At 51.2% G+C, this 15,840-nt stretch overlaps 1 protein-coding gene across 1 annotated transcript; it reads right to left on the reverse strand.

Moving 5' to 3' along the window:
* Positions 1 to 110: 110 nt before the first annotated feature.
* Meiosin (meiosis initiator) lies at positions 111 to 14,996 on the reverse strand. The gene is made up of 14 exons (XM_077105668.1): positions 14,992 to 14,996; positions 13,811 to 13,901; positions 9,015 to 9,126; positions 6,994 to 7,128; positions 5,808 to 6,053; positions 4,713 to 4,821; positions 3,924 to 4,024; positions 3,332 to 3,487; positions 3,056 to 3,058; positions 2,901 to 2,974; positions 2,021 to 2,185; positions 1,705 to 1,949; positions 876 to 965; positions 111 to 279 (listed from the first exon to the last, which is right to left on the reverse strand). The coding sequence occupies exons 1-14, from the start codon at positions 14,994 to 14,996 to the stop codon at positions 111 to 113; spliced, it is 1,701 nt and encodes a 566-aa protein (XP_076961783.1).
* Positions 14,997 to 15,840: the final 844 nt, after the last annotated feature.

Below are 15,840 nucleotides of genomic sequence, written 5' to 3' on the forward strand. Positions count from 1 at the left end.
CAGGGGCTGAAGCCCAGAAGGGAACAGATGCCTCTTCACCACAGGTTCCTGGTTTCCGAGGAGTGCTGCAGAAGCTGAGGTGAGGGAGCTCGCCTAGGTGGACAGCCCTCTCACTGGGGGTGAAGAGGTGGCAGGTGGGGCAGGTCTGGGTTGCTGTGTGCCTTCTCCGCCAGCAGCTGGTAGAAAGGCTTGGGGGTCTCCCAGTCCTCGTCCTCACTGCTGGAGTTCTCCTGCTTCACAATGCGGTTATGCTGGCGGCTGAATCTGCGGGCCTTGATGCTGAGGGGAGAGGTGGCAGTGGGGCAGGTTCCTCTCTCACCTCCCACCATCGCTGTCCCACCCCTGGTCCTCCAGCGCCAGCAGTGACCAAGGCCAAGGACAAGTGGGAGGCCAAGCCCTGGGTTCCAAGTCCCAGGCTAAGACGGGACATGGCCAAGGGTCCCTTGCTGGAACCCCACACTCCAAGGGGCTTTGGGGTGTGAGAAACTTTGTGTTGAGGAGTGTTCCAGGGACCACTTCAGAGGTGGCCAGTGACAGCTATCCGGAGTTGGTGGAGAAGACGGGTTTCGGGGAGACAGGGATCAGAGGCAGGAGGGAGGAGGCCAAGCAGCAGGAATTGAAAGCCAGGCTCTGAGAGCTCCCGGTGGCAGAGCCGGGGAGAACCTCTAGCAGCAAGGTCCAAAACCCAGTGAAATCATCTGCCTTTCTGAGCTACTAGGTGACATCTCTCTCTGTCACCTCCAAGTCTTTCAGGAAAGACTCAGCTCAGTGAGCTCCCGCCCTGTTCCAGCACCACAGGCTCGAGGCTCTGAACCCTAGAGGAAGGCTGGGACCTGCTGCTGGCTCCTCACAGGGTCTCTGGCAGGGCTTCTTACCAGTATGGTCTCCGCTCCTGCGGGGTCATCACCCGCCACAGCTGGGCCAGTTCCTTGGTAGCCGCTGTGGATGCAGTCCCAGGGCAGGCTCTGGAACAAGAGGGGCAGGAGGGGTGGTCAGGAGAGGCCTGTGGAGACCAGCAGTGCAGCCACACAGGGTCTCTGGCCCTCTCCCAGCCTCAGCTTTCCCATCAGTGCCCTCTCCCATCCCTGCAGCCCGCGGCCCCCATCATACACCCTCCGGAACTGAGGTCAAAGAAGGGAAAGGCATTAAATAGCTGCTCCCAACTGAGAACCCAGTGTCCAGGAGGGTGAGGTGGTGACTACAGGCCAGCACCTAGACCTTCCTGTACAGGAACCCACTGTCCACTGTGGCTCAGGACACACCCAGGCCCTGGCTTCACTCTGGCAGCGGCCGGCTCAGCTTCCTCCCCACAGGGACTGCTGGGGGCAGACTGGACTTGAGCCAGAGCTCCCAGGTATCCCTGTCCCCAGCATTCTGGAGAATAAAGCCAGCTCAGGAGAGCAGAGTTGGACAGCATCGTTCAGCCCTGGAACCAACCACATCTTAGGGCAGGCAACATTGGCCCCTTTTTGTTAAAGTTATACAAGCAAATTAATTTCCTTTTCTCCCCTCAAATTTGAGCTGGTTTCACTGCGCACAGTTGAAAGGACCAGATCAGTGCGACAGGGCTGGGGAAGAACTGTGGCCGTGGAGGGGCTGGTGGGTCCTAGGAAAGGGCAAGTAACTCTCACAAGTGGGAGCCACACAACCTGGAGGCGGAGTGAAATCAAGGACCTACCAGGGCTGCCGGGGACCTTCACCCACCTAATGTACTGCTTCCGGTTCATCCTGCAGAACATGATGAAGCCGTTCACACACTTTTTCTTCATCTGGGTAGGACACGGGGCTTTCTTGCTCTCCTTGGGCTTCGAGGGGCCCTTGCTGGTCCGGCCCTTCCTGTTCTTTCTCCCACCTGTGGGCAGGGTTGAGGCCCTCCGGGTGGGGGTCCATGTATAGTCGTCATCCTCGTCACTAGAGGACTGCAAGCCCTCAGGGTCGACCTGCATGTCCTGGATAGAGAAGAGTGGTAAGTGCCAGGGCAAGAGAAACCCACCCGCCTTCCGCAGATGCCAGCCCTCACCTCTTCCTGCCCCCACAGGGACTCCGAGTCGCTCTCCTCAGTGCTGGGGCTGGACTGCACCTTGCTGGCCTCACTCAAAGAGAGGTAGCAGTGGTCCAGTGAGACCGAGGACTGGCACAGGCTGTGGGAGTCAGGGGGCGCTTCAGGTGCCTCTAGAGGTACGCTCTGGGCCATGATGAAGGAGAAAGATGGTTGGGGTGGGGGCTGGGATCACCCTCCACTCACTGATTTCCCAGGACAGAATGCAAGCAGCCTCACAGTCTCCACAGCCTCGGGACACTCAGGCACACACTCCCAAGTTCCCATAGCAGGCTAAGTGGGGCAGGAATGGCTGGGACGACTTGTTTCCTCCCATCCTGGGGCAGTGTCGCCTCCACCCCATCAGCGTACTAGTGGCTTAGAGGCTGTGGTGCTCTGGGAAGTCTGAACTTCTTTGAGCCTGGATCTCATCTACACGACAGGGGTAGTAATACAGGCCTTTCAGGGCTGGGAAGAACCTCCCACAGCACCCAGCACTAGCTAGGAGCTAATGGCATCGATTTTGTTTCTGCCACCAACTCAGATACTCATTGAGGCAACACTGGAGGAAGCATCTGTGGAGGACTAGAGCTGCCTCTCCATTAGCAGTGACCTTCTGTAGCAGAGGTGCTTCCCTGGTTGGCCCAGGGCCCAGGAGGGCTGCAGTCCTAGGTTTGGTCTCTACTCAAACTGAGAATTCCTGGGCCACTCTCTGGGTTCAGGTTTTTTCTCACCCATCAAACAAAGTCAGGAGCCCCCTACTTGGTAGATGGATGGGGGCAGGTGGCTGGGTGGCTAGAGGGCTGAGGCTGGGAATGGGTCAAGCAGGGAAGTGGGGTGACATATGGTGGATGTCGCCTACCTTCTTTGGGGGTGCCTCAAGGGTACAGGCAGAAGGTCGAGACTCAGGCTCTAAGAGCACTTCTTCAAAGAGGCCTGTTGGTGGGGATACCACAGTGCTGGCTAGAACAGAAGTGCTTCTCCCACTGCACTGAGCCTCTGCCCTGCTGTCCCCACCAGCTGGAACCTCCTTGTCTGGCCTTCTCCTACCCCATGTCCAATTCCCCTCACAGGCCAGCTGCCATGAGACCCCTCCAGCCCCAGGGCGGAGCATGTGGCTCCCTGATCAGGCTCCTGAACCTTTCCCTCTCTTGTGCTGGGCTGTGGGTGCCTTGAGACAGGGCCTGGATGAGATAGGGCTCTAGGTGGCCAGAGTACGGCATAGGCCTGAGCACCTGGTGGGTGCCCCATGTTCTGAGTGACTGCAGCCTCAGTCTTGCCCTGGAGGCTCACCTTGGGTCAGGTACTCATTGCCATCCTCCAAGATCTGTTCTGGCAGCAATTTTCCCGGGGAGCTGAAGAGGGAAGGACTTAGTCCTAGGATCTCACTCGGGTGGCCTGTCACACTCCAATTATTGATTTGGGGAGGCCCCAAGGCCACTGGGCTCCCTAAAGAAGAAACACGGGGCTCAGTAATATGGTTGGAAATTGCCCTCCCCTCAACAGTAGAAGGCTTTGAGGAGATGGTGCCAGACACTGGGGCCAGGGGACTCGTTCCTGACTGGGCGTTCCTATAGAGGGGATTAAGAGACATAGTGCCTGACATTATTTCAGGGATAACAAAGGGAAAAAACCATCATAATGGGTCAGATTCAATAGACTGATATATCTACCTGCAGCTCTGTGTTAAGAAAGATTCTGAGGTAGTATCTGGACTCAAGGGAAAGAATGATAATTGATTAGCAATGTCTGTCTTAGCAACTAGCATCAAAGTGACAGCAGGAATAGTGCAGTCACCATCCCTGTTCTTAGCAGATCCCCATTCTCCTTCCCACTTTCCCCTGCCATAGAAATCCTCAGAAGGAAGAGAGACAGTTTCAGTCACCATGAGGGCTGCCCTCTGGGGTCCAGGCAGGAAGCCACGGGTCAGCATCTGGGACTTCCTTGTCCACCTCCTCATTGGAATCACAGAAGACCAGCTTCTGCCTGTGACAGGTGGAATTAAGAGGCAAACACAGAGCCCTGAGCTGGGAACTGCTGTGTGACCCCTCCAGTGTCTCCTGTGGCCAGCTGTGTACAGGTCCCAGGGAGCTCGGTCAGCTGAGCGCCCAGCCTCCAGGGGCTTCTAGGCCTATGAGGTGAGCTGGCGCAAGAGGGGCAACGCTGAGGGCAGTGGGAGGAGGACCTCAGTGAGGACTGCAGGACAGGCAGTGTCACAGGTGGGCCTGGGGAGTGGGCTGTCCATGAAGAGGGACCAGAATGTAAAGCTCAGAGGCCGGGGCATGGCGAGCATTCTCTTAGGTGTGAGAGTTAGGGTGAGGGCAGGAGATGAGGTCACAGAATGTCTCCAGTGCCAGTTAAGATAACTGGGCTCTACCTGCTAGGCACCAAGGAAGGGTCAAGGCCAAGTGCTCTGTGTTAGAAAAGCTACTCAAGTGAAGATGGGCTGCAGGGGGAGACTGGAGGCAGAGAGGCCAGTGGGGAGGCTGTGGCCAGGTTCTGAGAGATGGAAGCCAGACTCCAGAGAGCTCAGTGCAGTCAGCGTAAAGCAGGCCCAGGGCAGTGCTCAGGAGAACTGGCAAAGGATGAACACCAGCCTCGTTTCTCAGGACCTCTCACCATGCCAGCCCAAACTCTTGTGCCTCACCCACCAGTGCCCTCAGAGTGCCCTCACCTGGAATAGGGGTGTATCCTGCTTAGGAAATGGATCCCTTCAGCCCCTCTCTGGGCCTCCAAAGCAGGGTCAGGCTCTCCATCCTGGGCACTGTTTGCACAACAGCAGCCTGGGGGGCAAATTAGGATGACTGCTTCTGTGGGTTGACATAGAGGATGGGGAAAAGCCAGGTTCTGCCACCCAACTTTCTGCTCCACCATCCTGACCAAAACCTTAGTCTATAGGACCTCTGTGTGAGGCTGGGGGTGCCCAAGTCACCCTGAAGTTTCTTGAATCTCATATCCCTATCAGAAGCTGTAATGAGGATAAAATCCTTAAGTGGAATGACAATAATAACAAGCAAGAATGCAGTGCTTACTGTGGCCAGCCCTGTTTGAAGCACTTAAAATCCTTTTCAGTGACCCTTTGCTGGAGGACACCATAATTATACTATAGGTAAACTGAGGCACTGAGATATCGGGTAGCTTGCCAATGTCGTAGTTAGCAAGAAGATTGATGCACTCCCTCAGCCCCGGGCTGGGTCAGATGCCTGTTCTGGGGCCAACAGCCTCCTGGGAAACCCAGGAAGTCTGGTCACTGTGGACCATCAGCATCTGGTGATGTGGGCGATTCCTTCAGTGGACTGTGACCTTAGTCCCTGATGTCAGGAGCACTCTGCACACGGCCTGGCCCGGAGCAGGCACTCAGAATGGGGGCTACATGAATGAACAGAGGAACCAACTGCCCTAGGCCTTGAGTTCAAATCCCCTCTCTCCACCCAGCTCTTTGCTAGATGCATCAGCAAGCCTATTTCAGTTGGTGGAGTGACAGGGCAATCACAAGAGACATTGTGGCTGCTTCAGGTGAGGTCTTCTCAGGATACCCTACCCTGTCCCACTTCTGTGACCTGAAGCCTAACAGGAAGGTAGCCCTGATCTTCTCCCTCCCTTACCCACAACAGAGCCTGAAATGAGAAAGAAAACTGGGGAAAAAACCATAAGCTCCGTGAGATGAGGGGCAGGGTCTACTCTGATCACCACTGTATCCCCAGCTACTCAGCAGGTCCCCAGCAAAGAGCCTGTAAAGATGAAACTCATGGTGAGGAAAGAGACCAACTTGCGATGTCACCAAGGACGATGTTTTCGGCTATATCCAGCAACGTCAGCTGGGATCTTCCTCCTTCTCCATCGCCTTGAAATGAGGCAAATGCAGCTTTGAGGTCACACCAGGGGTCTGGGCATCTTGGAGGGGTGGTGATCCCCCTGATGTTTCCTTCTTTCTGGTCTGGGGACGTGGTCACCGTCTTCTCAGGTTTGTCTAGGGCCAGGGAGCGGCGAGGTTTCTGGTCCCGCGTCTGACGTTCTGAGAATGCAGAGAGATGGGTGTCAGAGGACCCTGTGTGTGTGGGGTGTTCCCTGACTACCCCAGAATATGGCTCAGGTGGGGACCTCCTTTGCTCTGGGTTGACACCCTGTTTTAAAGCTGTGTGTGGCTTGGTCACTCACCAGCCCTTCCAGGCATGCTCAGATACTCAAGCAAAGGTCACTTAGCCCAACCCCTACCTATATACCTTGCAAGCTCTTAAAAAAAAAAAAAAAAGACACAGCTGATCTGATGTTCCACCACAGACAGAGGGCACCCAATTCTCTAGGTAAAAAGCACAAGAATAGGATTTCTTTTTCTTTTTTTTTTTTTTTTTGAAGCACCCCAGGTGATTTAGATGTTTAGCCAGGGAGTCACCGATGAGATCCAACTTTTTTTTTTTTTTTGGCTCTACTAGGAATCCAACCCAAGGCTGTGGGTATGCCAGGCAAATACTGCACTATACCCCTGCCTCTCCGGCTCCCATTTTATAGGCACAGAAACTGAGTCCCACAAATGAGAAGGGGAGCAAGTGAGTAGCATGGCTGGGGCTGGCCCCAGGACACTGCCTCCCACATGTGGATCTTCCTGTCACTGCACACTCCCAATTCTCTGGTCCAGAATGATTACTGAGTACAGGGCAGTAAATAAAAACAGCAGCTGCACTCCTTGGACCTGACCAGTGTCTCTCACATGAGCTCTGCTTGGGCAGAGTGCATGCTTGTTCTCCTGTGGCAGGTGCTGTGTTTTCCAGTGAGGAAGCAGAGGTTTAGAGGAGAGTGGCCCACTCCAGGCCACTGAGCTCCTACTAGGAGGAGTGGGATCTGACCCTGGCATAGTTTGCTGAGCAGACCCCTGAGCAGGGCCATGGAAACCCTGGAGAGAGAGTCCTGTTCCATTGACCCCTGCCTTCTTGTTCTGCTCCGCTGACAGCTCATACCTGGTGCTCGAGTCAGCTTCTTCTTCCGAGGTTTCCGGCAGGCCCCCCAAAGACGAGACTTCCGAGAGCATGGGGAGCTGGAGGGGGTTGAATGTTTCCGCCTGGCTGGGCCCACAGCTGGGTTCCGACCCAGCCCTGCTGGGACAGAGAAGTGGACAGGTCAGATCCTAATCCTCACCCTAGCATGTTTCCTGCTCTCTAGATGATGCTTCCTAACCCTGGGATAAGGCGGGCCCCCAGGCAGAACTCACATATGGAATTGTGATTTGGGCAGGCCCCAAGGCCACTGGGCTCCCTAAAGAGGAAACATGGGGCTCAGGGATGTGGTCAGAAATTGCCCTTCCCCTAACAGTAGAAGGCTTTGAGGAGATGGTGCCAGACACTGGAGCAAGGGGACTCATCTGACTGAGCGTTCCTGTAGAGGGGATTAAGAGGCACAGTGCCTGGAAACCCAGATGTGGGAGGAAGCAGACCTGTCCTCAGTTGCACAGCCAGGAGGCAGAAGCACAGAGGCAAAGTCAGGTTCCCCAGGGCTGGCCAAGAGGATGAACAGACTCACCCCTTCCCAGATGCCTCTTCCCCACCCTAAACCTGTTCCTTCTCATCTTTCTCAATACAGTGAAGGTGCTACCACCCACCTGGGGTCGCCCTGGGCCTCTGCCTCTGGCCTCTCAAGTCTTCCTTATTATTAACATCTCCCAAGTTCACCCACTTCTGTCCACATTCCCAGCTACAGTACTAGATTGGGCTTCATTGTCTTTTGTCCAGAGTTATTCCTAAAACCATTTTCTCTGATATCCCTGATTCCAGTTTCTTTCTTCACAATCAGTCCTCTAGATGTCATGGACCCTGTTCTAGGACAAAACAAAACAAAAAATCTGCCAGGTGTGGCATTGTGTGTTTAGAATCCCAGCGACTTGGGAAGCTTAGGTAAAAGGATAGAGTGCCTGGGAACAGAGAGACTCCATCCATCTCCAAACCAAACCCCAGGGCAATCACAAGAGACATTGTGGCTGCTTCAGGTGAGGTCTTCCCAGGATACCCTACCCTGTCCCACTTCTGTGACCTGAAGCCTAACAGGAGGGTAGCCCTGATCTTCTCCCTCCCTTACGCACAACAGAGCCTGAAATGAGAAAGAAAACTGGGAACAAAACCATAAGCTCCGTGAGATGAGGTAACTCTCATCGTCTTCATCTCTCTCTGTAGCTGTGTACCAGAAGCCCTTCAGGACCTCACCCCTGCTCCCCCAGCCCCTGGTGAGCCCCTCCAGTCTCATCTCCTGCCACCCTGCCTGAGTATCTCGCACTCCAGCAACACCAACAGCACTGGGCACCCTGCGCAACACTGGGTGGCCGCTGCTCCAGGTGCTATTTTTCTTTTTCTTTAAAGAAAAAATATGTATGTACACACACACACATATATATATTTTAAGTATTTCTTTTTAGTTATACGTGGACATGATACCTCTATGTTATTTATTTATCTTACATGGTGCTGAGGATCCGACCCAGTGCCTCCCGCATGCTGGGCAGTGCTCTGAGTGCTCTATGCTGAGCCCCAACCCCAGTCGCCTGTTGTTTCTTCATATGTATTTAATCCCTACCACAAGCCAAGTGCTGGTGTGTCCTGTTCTGCAGAGGATGGGAACTGAAGCAAGCAGGCTGAGGTCATGGAAACACACTTTAGTCCTGATCTAGCTCGGGATGCTACATGGTCCCTCCAATCACACTCACCACTTGCCTGTCCCCAAATGTCCCACATGGGCCTCCTCATGCCTTCACACTCTCACCCACATGGTTCCTTCTGTCTGGCAGGGTCCCCTTCTTCTGCTGTCCTTGGAAGCCCCTCCTCTAAGCCCCCACAGCATCTTGAACAACTTTCTGATGGCTTCCCTCCATAAAGCTGTGAGAGTCCAGGGCAGGGAGGGGGACTGGACTCATCTAAGTTACTCAATGTCCACAATGGCCAGGACAACATTTGGCCTGTAGCAAACACTAGGAAACATTGTCTGAACTGCTTACCCCCAAGTCCACCTTCCCCATCGCTGGTGTGGAATTTGAGCAAGGCCTTGGCCACATCGATGTTTCTTTGGAGGTACTGAATGTAGTGCAGGACGTGAAGCAGAATCTCCTTCTGCCCCCAAAAGAAAGACAGGGTTGAGCACAAGAGCCAGGACTCAGGAAAACGTGAGGCTGCTGGGAACCAGAGACAGGCAGGCCTCAGGCCCCTACTTCCCACCTCTCCCAAGCAATGCCAAGGTCCTCCAACTGTTCCTGTTCTACTGTTAAGACCTCGTCGAGGCTCAGTAAGGTGGCAGGGGGTGGGGTGGGGTGTCACTTGAGAAAACAGGCTTAGAATGCCAAAGGGATCTGGAGAAACGAGGTAGAAAAGCTAGAATCTGAACTCAGGTCAGCCTGCCTCCTGGTTGTTTTTCAGCACGTACAGCTCAGCTTCTGGCCCCTGGCTCTTTGCTCATGCTGTATTTCCGGTCTGAAAATCCTCCTCTTTTCCCCCATGAACTCCTCACCTCTATCTCCTCTTCTGGTTCTCCGCAGCATGCCCGCCCACCTGATCCCTCTCACCCAGACTGGCTCAGCTGCCCTCTTCAGCACTCTTGTAACACCCTGGGCCAATTTCAACCAGGGTACTTGCAACGCTGTTTTATAATTATCTGTTGACATGTCCTTCACTTCCACTGACCTTGAACTACTTGATGGTGAAATTGTGGCTAATTGATTTCTGTATCCCAAGCATACAGCCAGGAACTATCAGAGGAATGGAACCTCCCGCCAAGAGGATGCCTCCTGCCCAGTGGGTAGGCATCGCCCATCCAGTTACCTACTGCCTCCTGAGTTGATATGGGATACAGAGCTAGAAGAGGTATGTCAGGGTAAGCTAGACATGTTTTGTTTGCCTTCATGGAATTTACAGTCTAGTGAGGGCAACAGACCCTAATCAACTCACAAATCATTCAAAATTACCAACTATATAATAAGCATTATGAATAAAAGATCACAAACAAAGGATCCCAAAATTAGGGTGTCTGGAAAGGCTTCTTTGAGGAGGTAGCATTTAAACAGGCCTAAAGAGTAGAGGGAGGGCTAGGGATATAGCTCAGTTGGCGGTAGAGTGCTTCCCTCGCATGCACAGAGCCCTGGGTTCAATCCCCAGCACCACACACACACACACACACACACACACACAAAAAAAAAAAAAAGAGTAGAAGGAGTTATTTGGGTGACAAGGTGAGGGAAGTTCACCAGTTTTGAATCAAACTGGATCCACAGAATAATAAAAAATCAGAAATAAACTCTCAAACTTCAAATAAGGAAACAGGGTCTCATGAGGGGGTTTACATGAAAGTATTCCATAAAATACAATATAGACAGTCAGTGAAATGATTTAGTAGTATCCAAAGAAGGATGCTATAACAGAACTATATAATCTAAGGAATACGTGTGACATAGCCATGAGAACATTGGTTTTAAAACCTGGATCCAAACTACCACTTGGTTGTGCATTAAAAACAGGTCATTTTATGTACTTCACCAAGTTTTGATTTTCTCATCTGTGCAATGGAAATGAGGATATTCAGCTGGGCTCTGAGGACTGCCATTAGGCTAAATAATTAGAAAACAGGGTGTTGGTGCCTCCCTGTAATCCCAGTGTCTCAGGAGGCTAAGGCAGGAGCATCACAAGTTCAAGGCCAGCCTCTTTGTGAGACCCTCCCTCAAAATAAAAAAAACTAAAAGGGCTTAGTATGTAGTTCAGAGGTAAAGTGACTCTGGGTTTAATCCCCAGTACCAAAAAAAAAAAAAAAAAAAAAAAGTAAACAATTGGTGAATGTAATATTGTCCAGCACAGGGTGTGATACATTGATTGCCTAATAAATGCTTGGTTGAAGACTGAATGCGATCACCTTTACCAGGTTTCCTAGGGATTTAAAAATATATATATTGCTAGACAGTGGATTTTTTCCAAGAGCTGATACTGTCTTTTTTTAATATATTCCTTCTAATAACAGGATTGGCACAAAATTAAGTCTTTGTTAACTGTCAAGTAATTTATAAATGTTACTTGTTATGACTAGTTTAAAGGTTGTATGCAGAAAGCAATTGAGAATCACCCAGGATTCAGCAGAAGCTCGTATTTGATAACTGGGGAGGGTGGCCTTGGCTGCTGCCCCTGAGGTTTGAATCCCAGGGACCTTATCACTATCTCAACAGATGGCATCGATTCAGCCATTCAATAGACATCCACTGAGCTCTTTGTGACAGCAGGGTTGAAGCACAGGGCTTTGGAATGACATTTCTCTCATTGCCCCGCTGTGTGCCTCTGGGCAGTGTGACCCCTCTGAACGTCAGTTTCCTTAAACCAAAGTGAGCCTACCCATACATCTCTCCCAAGCCTTGTGGGATGATTAAATGAGGATTCGAATCTAAGATGCTTAGCAGTCAAGATCTGGCATCTGGAACTCTCAGTAAGTTGGGAGCAGCTGCTCCTGCTCTCTGCTCTAGGCAGGGCCCTGGGGGTCCTGGAGGCCCTGGGGGTAGAGATTTTTCCCTTATGGGATATGCACTGGCATAACTCTCCATCTAAAGGAGTCAGAAACAAGGAAATGCTCATGGTACTATGTTGAGGACTACATGGGGTAGGGGGCAATTAATCAGCCACAGTGGTGTGGAAGGACACCACAAACCTCCAGTCTCAAATACAGGGAAGCCACACCTAATAGTTCATGAGCCATCACACAACCCTGGGACTGGCTATGGTGTCTTCACACAGAGACAAGTTTGACCATGAGATGCTGGGCACTGACTGGGGATTGAATTTGCAATCTGACCCCCAAACCTCCTATCTTAAATGTTCCCCCTTTCAACGCTGCCCTTGCCCCCACTCTGGGACACCCAAGACAGAGTCCCAGGCATTGTCTGCACTGGGATGCAGGTAATACAAGGAGCAAGGGAACCAGGGCTGAACTTCAGGAGGGTGAAGACAGGGAAGAAAGATTCCTAACACAGCAGAGGATAAATGGTGAACAAAGTATTCTGAAACCTTGGAAGAATTCCAAGAGATGTGGTCATCTGGTCAGTTACGAAATGTTGCCTGTCCCCTGACTAGTCTGTCATTCCTCAAGGGAAGTGGACTGTGTCTTTATCGTCTTTCGCTCCCTAAGAGCCTCAAATACACCTCTGCACATCAAATATGCAAATGCTTGACAGAAGAAACAATTCCTCAAATAGTTCACATAAGAATTCCAAAGAGGGCTGGGGATGTGGCTCAAGGGGTAGCCCGCTCGCCTGTCATGCGTGCGGCCCGGGTTCGATCCTCAGCACCACATACAAACAAACGTGTGTCCGCCGATAACTAAAAAATTTAAAAAATAAAAAGAATTCCAAAGATATCCACATGCTAGTCTCCAGCACCTATGGATGTGCTATGTGCTGCCTGATATGGCAAAGGGGACTCTGCAGATGTGAGTTAAAGATCTCAAGATGGAGATTACTCTGGAGCATCCAGGTGTGCCCAATGGAATCACAATGGCTTTATAAGAGGGAAACAGTGGGGGTGGGGGCAGGGGACAAAGGCAGAGAAGGTGATATGGCAACAGAAGCAGTAAGAGAGGGGAGAACTTTCAAGAGGCGAAGCTGCTTGCTAGCCTGGGCCCTCATGAGCCAGGGAGCGTAGGTGACCTCTAGAAGCTGGCAAAGGGAAAGGCAGTGGACAGTCCCCTGGAGCCTCTCAGAGGAACCAACCCCACGGACACCTTGACCAGTACCTCTGATTTGGGACATCCTACCTCCAGTCTATAAGAGAATAAGTTTGTGTCTCTTAAGTCACTAATTTTGGGGTGATTTTCTGGTAGCCCTAGGAAACTCATAAAAGCACCTACTGTTGAGAGAGATTTAAGAGGAAGATTCAACATGACCTGTGGTTGATGACATGTGGTGGGCAAGGAAAAGCCCAGGTTTGGGGTCAGGCAAATCTCTCCAAGACACCCACTCCTCTGAACCTCTGCAAAGACAAGTCGCACATTCCAGTTAGGATCAGTTATTCCTGTGTTCAAATCTTCATCTTCCTGACAGACTCTGAGTTCCCAGAGAAGAACTGGGTCTCAAATTTCTTTGCCTCCCTTGTTGTAACCAGAACAGCTTCTGGCACCCAACAATATTTCCAAAAATGGTTGACGAATGAATGAGTACATGAGTGAATGAGAGGAGCTAAAGCAAGAAAACGTCATATCAAGCCTTCAAGATCTCTGAGTCTCATATTAGGCTATTTCCCCTGGGAGCAAGGTGTTAGCTTGGCACCATGTACATTTATTGAAGAGCCTATGGGGACATCCTGGGAAACCACACCCAGTCCTACCTCACAGATCCCAAAACAAGAGACTTGAAGAGGGAACTGATATTTATTCAGGGTATGCAATGTGCAGAACCTATCACAAGTATTATGTCATTTTGGCCTCATGATATCTCTGGGTAGTGGTAGTTATATTTCCTTGTTTTAAGCCAAGAAACTCAGGAAACTGACCAGAGTTCTGCAGCTGTGAGCTGGCGGCGGGCGGGGGGGGGGGGGTGTCTCAAACCTCTGGCTGTTGGACTCCGTATTCTGTTCTTCCCTCCCAATTCCCCTGTCTCTTGCATAAAAGGACTGCCAGGCTTCTAGTCATGGGATCAGGACTCCTAGAAATTCCTTCAGAGAAGGACCATACCCATTCCAAGGCTGACTCTGAAAGGGTCTGCTAGGTTTTCCCAGCTTACTGCTATCTGAAGACCTGTCTCCCGAGTCTGCCTCCTTTCCACCAGTCCCGCACCTTGGTGAGCTTCTTGGTGCCAGTCTTCGGGGCCACAGGTAGCAGCAATGCCAGCTCTTGCAGCTTGCTGGAGTGGTTTTTCTTCTGATTCCTGGTTTGGGACGAGAGCTGGATTTGGTTAGGACATCCAAAATTGAATTTGTAATCTGACCCCCAAACCTCCTGTCTTAAATGTTCCCCCTTTCAATGCTGCCCCTGCCCCCACTCTGGGACACCCAAGACAGAGTCCCAGGCATTGTCTGCACTTGTCATTCTCCCTTAACCCCTTGACCAGTTGGCCACCAAATGCTTCCCCTCCCTCCCTCCCCTTCTCTCCATCTTCATAGCCACCCCCCAAGTCCACCCTGATATCCTCCCGGGTCCCCCAGCCTCCTATCTGGCCTCTTCCATCCTACACTCTGCTAGGGGCAGGGTGGGCTTTCCTGCTTCAAACTCCTCAATGTCATCCCTCCCTCCCCTTCTCTCCATCTTCATAGCCACCCCCCAAGTCCACCCTGATATCCTCCCAGGTCCCCCAGCCTCCTATCTGGCCTCTTCCATCCTACTCTCTGCTAGGGGCAGGGTGGGCTTTCCTGCTTCAAACTCCTCAATGTTATCCCGTTGTTAAGGATCAAGTTTAAACCCTTAACATGGCTTATAACACTCTTTCCACCCAGCCGCACTAACCACTCTGGTCTCATCCTTCCTTTGACTCTCTCACATGAAATGATCCTGGTCCACATGATGGGTGACATGTGCTGCCAAGTTGCCCAGACCCTGTGCTCACCTGTCTCTAACCCCGCACAAGGCTTACAGCTGTGGGGAGCACCACCGTATCCCTAACACTAGACAGAGCCTGGCATATTGTGGGAATTCACTGCATATTGGATAAACGAATAATAAATAATGGCATGAAATAAGTTGACTCCTGGGAACCTGCAAAACTTAATTCCTGAATTCATGATTTACAATATACCCATGAACACAACCCTCCACCCCTCTTTCCTACCACATGAAGATACAGGGATGCTGGAGACCCTCTCCCAAATTACACCACTGCCACTACCCATGCAACTCCTCTGGGGCTGCCCAAACACCTCAATGCCACCAATCATTGTCCTTCCTTCAGGGCTCACTTTAGTTGCTACCTCCCTTGCTTTCCTCCTCCACTCTAAATGTCCACAACACTTTGTGTCACCTACAGCATGGCCAAGACAAAAACCAACTAACCAACCAACCAACCAAACAAACAAACAAAAACCTCCCTTGATTACTCATGGGGTTAGCTCCAGTTTGCACCTTTATAAACTGATACCTCCGGTAGGCCAGGCCCTGTGCAGGATACCGTGGCAACGGGGGTAATGACTCAGGAAGCAGTGTATGATGTGGGAGAGGCACTCATCTTCCTAACCAAACAGCAAATTCCTAAAAGAATCTCTCTTTCATCCATTCATTCAGCAGTTACTTACTGAGCACCTACTTTGTGTCAGGAACTGTTATAAAAATACATAAAGTCCCTTCTTCTTGAGCTCACAGTATAGTCAGGGATAAAGTAATAAACCAACTGTTACAAAACCAAACATAAAGTTGCAACAAGGACCAGACAAAGCTATATAATTTTCAAGGGGGAGCATTGCAAATGAAAAATGGGTCTTGTGCCAAAAATTAAGAATTTCATGATGGTAGAAAGCAAAGAATTAACCAATCATCCTGCCTTTCTAAAAGCAGGGTGCTAAGCGATTATCTAGGCGACATGTCCATGAAGTTGGCCTCCTGATGAGAATAAAGGAGAGGTGTTGTTTGGTGATATAGAAGTTTGCAATAGGGGGCTTTGACCTAATAAAGGAAGGGCTTGTAATAGGAGGATTTGCCTTAATCAACAAGGTCTTTCCTGAAGAAATAAACCTGACCAGAACCTGTTCTAAAGGACAAGTGGAAAGATACAGGTGAAGAGGGAAAGAAAACATTCCAAATAGAGGGAACACGTGCAAAGGCCCTGTGGCAGGACAGAGCATTGGCAAACTTAAAGGAAATAAAACTGGCACGCCAGG

This window comes from Callospermophilus lateralis, chromosome 18 (assembly GCF_048772815.1).
Source record: "Callospermophilus lateralis isolate mCalLat2 chromosome 18, mCalLat2.hap1, whole genome shotgun sequence".
Taxonomy (NCBI): domain Eukaryota; kingdom Metazoa; phylum Chordata; class Mammalia; order Rodentia; family Sciuridae; genus Callospermophilus; species Callospermophilus lateralis.